The sequence below is a fragment of the Vicia villosa genome, unplaced genomic scaffold (assembly GCF_029867415.1).
Source record: "Vicia villosa cultivar HV-30 ecotype Madison, WI unplaced genomic scaffold, Vvil1.0 scaffold7, whole genome shotgun sequence".
Taxonomy (NCBI): Eukaryota; Viridiplantae; Streptophyta; class Magnoliopsida; order Fabales; family Fabaceae; genus Vicia; species Vicia villosa.
The window spans coordinates 1,009,313-1,013,496 of record NW_026706810.1 but is presented as its reverse complement, the minus strand read 5'-3'; the positions used below and the strand labels follow the sequence as shown (position 1 = coordinate 1,013,496).

The window sequence follows — 4,184 nt, the reverse complement described above, 5'->3', positions numbered from 1 at the left end:
CGTGATCCGTACAGCATTGCATTTAATGTTTCACTCTTTTGTCAACTACCTCGAGCCTTGCTTTTCCTGCTTTAGCTGACGTTGCCTTTAATAGCTTCTAACGTTCCTTTTGTCAGTCAGCGTAGCCTGCTGTAGCGAGGAAAATCTGAGATCGAAGCCATGGGATTGACTTGACTCAATATTTTAGTGAAAGTCGCCACCACGCTTTATTGTTTCCAAAGGAAAAGGGAAAAGAACGAAGAAAACCCAAAGTTTGTTTTTAAAACAAAAAAGAAGAGATCTTAGGTATGGGTGTTGATTATACAAGGGGAAGGTTTTAAGCACCCCTCATATTTGTGGTACTCCACAGGAACCTTTTTGAAAATCTGTGTCGTGTGTGCTAAAAAAGGGAGTTTGTTTTATTTTTAAAATAAGCTCGGCAAGACATTAAGCCATGTGCCTACATACCTCCTCGGTGCAATGGAGAAGTCAGAGCTAATGTAGTTCCACTTAAAAGGGAAAATATTTTAAAAATGAATAAACACTTTATCATCGTCGGAGAGAAATACTCAGCCATTGATCTTGAGCATGAGAACAAACGAGTTCTTTGCATCGCAAATGAAAGAAGGGCTCCAACTCGGATAGAAATCAACGAGTATGCCACTAGCTCTCTCACACGGAAAAGATCTCATTATATCAATCAATTTCAAAATCGTGGGGTATCGCCACTCCTTTCAACAATTAGTCGTGTCTAAACTTTTTGAAGAAAAGCCACTAAGGGCAAAAGATCACTACAAGAAAAGTTGTATATACCCACAGATCATTACCCACGGCCACATGCTCGACGGTAATTTTCTAAGTATAGACGGCTTAGTCGTCGGTAATTCATGAGTACATGGGGCAATGTCAATTAAAAAATTTTAAAACTTTACCCACGGCTGAGCTTTCAGAAATAGCCGCGGTTTGACTTCGTCAATAATTACCCACGGCCCAGCCCTCTGTATAGTTTTGATATAGAAAAAAATTGTTATGAATTTATATTGAAACGTATACTAAAATTATTAATTTAAAATTTTAAAAAAATAAATTAAAATCATTTATTTAAAAAATAGATTTTTATGGATTTAGTTTTAAAAACATTTTAAAAAATAATTAAGAGTTTTTCTTTTAATTAAATTATCAATATTACACTTATAAGAAATTTAAACTTGATTTGAAAACTACTTAAAATCTATACTATTAACCAATAATATTTTTATTATAAATTGAAAAACCTAATGATGTTTTTAAAAAGTAAAAAAAGTAACGTTTTAAAAAGTTACGTTTTTTTTACGTTGAAATAACTTAATAAAAAAAGTATATGTTTTTCTTTCTATAAGTTTCTTTATAATAGTATAAAAACAGCACAGTATTATAAAGTATAAAGTATAAAAACTTAGATTCATAAAGTATAAAAACTTAGAAAAAAGAAGAGGAAGCAGCACAGTATTATAAAGACACTTTTTTAACCTAAAACTCTAAAACCCTCGTTCTCCAAATTTTTCTTAACCGCTTGAGATTCTCTCTGTAATCGGCTCTCTTTCTTTGGCTTCAAGGACAATATCTTCGCAAATCGGTACGTCCTCTTCTAACAGTCACTAGCTTTCCATGCTTATCTCCCCCATTTTTTTTCTTCTTTCCAAAACCTTAATTTTATAACTTTTGTTTATAATTTAACAAGTTGATTTCTTGTTATTGTTATCAATTTTTGTTTTGTTCTTGTCTTTGATATGGTTATTGTTAATTTTGGGTGCTATTGAGATTTTTTTCAATTGATTTTCAGAAATAGAATTTGGAGATGTTATTGTTCTGTCTTCATTATAATCCTACTGTTAGTGACTACTATTCAATATTGGAGCTTGTGTGTGCTCTTAGAATTATAGTTATATAAATGATTATAAGATGTTTGTTAAGGTGGGACTCTAACCCCCTTGGGTACAATATAGCTACTGGTATTAAGTAGATACAAATTGTATAAGCTTTCTTTATATATCTTATTTTTATGGTTATGAAAATGGTTTGATTTTGTGATTTTGAGATATCCTGTTTACATACCACTTGGCTAATTACTTATCTATGATTGTTTCATTGTAAACAAAGCTTATTCTGAAGAAACAAAGTTTATTCTGTCCATATGGTTAACTTAATTAACAACTGGAACATGTGTAGCACAAGACTCAACACCTTATTAATAGAAGCAACATCTATGAACTCGAAACTAAGTGACAGTTACACAATCCCACCAATTTTGTGTACTTCTATGAACTTGCAATGTGGTATTTTACCTTAATGAATTGTGTATTAGTATTATAGCGATTCTAGTCTTCTACATGCAAATATCATTTCATACCTATATGATTGCTTCGATTCTGTAAAAAAACATGTTCCTAGCTGCCAGGAATAAGAAAAACCGGGCATCTGCAATGGGTGGATCTATCCATACGGGTGGCTCCATATCCACAAATGAGCACATCATTCGAATGGTATGTCATTCATGTTAAATACTTGATTCCTTATACTTTAACTCATAAGTTAATTTTTCCAAAAATTTTGACATTAATTTTTTATTATGTCTAAGCGTCAAGAGTTGGGTAGAGAGCCCACATTAGATGAGGTCTTCTTAAGAACTCATACAAAAAAGAAGGACTCCTCATGGGTGGACGACAGATCAAAGAAGACATATGTAAGTTTCATTGATAAATTTTGTTTTTACTTTGATGTAAAAATATTCTAATGTATATAAGTTTTGTATATTTTTTTTTGAGCAGGAAACATTTCAAGAGAAGCTTAAACATGCCTCTCAAGTTGGAGAGGCATCAGATAGTGGCCCCAAGGAAGTTGATTCTGCAACTCGACTAAATTTTTGGGCAGAAGCTGCTGGTGGCAAGACTAGAGGACGTCTCTATGGTGCTGGGACAAATCCAAGCATTACAAGCCAGGTGTTTCCTCTTTAACCCAGCAGTCACATGTATCTCCATATAACGGTCAAGTTTCTGCTGACTTTGCTGCACAAATGGCAACAATTGAAGAGAGAGCAAATGTTGCAGAGGAAGATGCTCGAGCTGCACGAGAGGAATGTCGTAAGGCAAATAAACGCACACCAGATTTGGAGAGACAATTGAGAGAATTAGCTGAAAGTGTTGCTTCCATGAAGGGTGACAAACGCCGTCGTCATTCGGACTATGAAAAGTATGACTCCGACAATGATGATGACTCTGACAGTGATGACTCTGACAGTGATGACTCTGACAGTGATGACTCTGACAGTGATGACTCTGACAGTGATGACTCTATTGGTAGCACATAAGATTGTATTATTCTAGCTTTACTTTTATTGATGAGATTACTTTAAGAATCACATTATATTTTGCTTGAACTTGTTTTATGTTTTGTTTGAGTTTGTTTACATCAAACTTGTTGAATTGGAAGTTTTTTGAGATTTGATTGATATTAAGGTTTGAGTTTTGGTTTGACTTTAGATGTTATTTATTACATACAATAATAATGGTTATATATAATTTTGGTTTTGTTGTTGATTTATAGATTATTATGAAGAATATTCATAAATCATTATTGTTACTAGTTCATCATCATTACTGTATTCAAACAGGAAAAATACTAACTACATAGATCTAATGATCAAATATTGGTATAATTTTTTATTTTAAAAAAATTAAAAATTACAGACGGCTTAACCGTCAATAAAGTATACAAAAAATCGAATCTTATCGAGGGCTTGGCCCTTAGTAATTTACCGGCAGCTTAGCCGTGGATAACATAAGAGAAATATTTGGATGTTTAATCACCTATTACCCGCAAATTATTCAAGGTTTATCCGTGGGTAATATCGTGGGTTTACGTAGCCGTCTATAGACGTTACCAAGGAGAGAATTACCGAGGGTCTCGTAGCCGTCGTTAAGCCCTCGGTAATTTACCTTTACCCACGGCTTTTTCTTGTTACCGATGGTTTTTGGCCCTCGGTACTGACATATTTTCTTGTAGTGGATGTTTTAAAAGAAAAGGTTTTGAAAAGATTGCAAACATAAGAAGGTTTTTTAAAAAGGGAGAAGATTTTGAAAATTAAAGAAGTGGAGGAGATGAAGAGGCTATCCTAATACATAAAATAAATTACCGTCATTAAGCCCTCGGTAATTTACCTTTACCCA

At 33.4% G+C, this 4,184-nt stretch overlaps 1 protein-coding gene across 3 annotated transcripts; it reads left to right on the top strand.

The window, feature by feature from the left end:
• Positions 1-1,456: 1,456 nt before the first annotated feature.
• LOC131643106 (uncharacterized) lies at positions 1,457-3,440 on the top strand. Of its 3 annotated transcripts, XM_058913255.1 has the most exons (4): positions 1,457-1,594; positions 2,410-2,501; positions 2,597-2,701; positions 2,784-3,440. In XM_058913255.1, exons 2-4 carry the CDS (start codon positions 2,442-2,444, stop codon positions 2,970-2,972), a joined length of 354 nt encoding a protein of 117 aa, XP_058769238.1. In that variant the 5' UTR covers positions 1,457-1,594; positions 2,410-2,441; the 3' UTR covers positions 2,973-3,440. The 3 variants fall into 3 exon arrangements, with proteins under 3 accessions (XP_058769238.1, XP_058769237.1, XP_058769236.1); XM_058913254.1 differs by lacking the exon at positions 1,457-1,594 and having other exon boundaries at positions 1,608-2,501; positions 2,787-3,440; XM_058913253.1 differs by lacking the exon at positions 1,457-1,594 and having other exon boundaries at positions 1,608-2,501.
• The last annotated feature ends 744 nt before the right edge of the window (positions 3,441-4,184 follow it).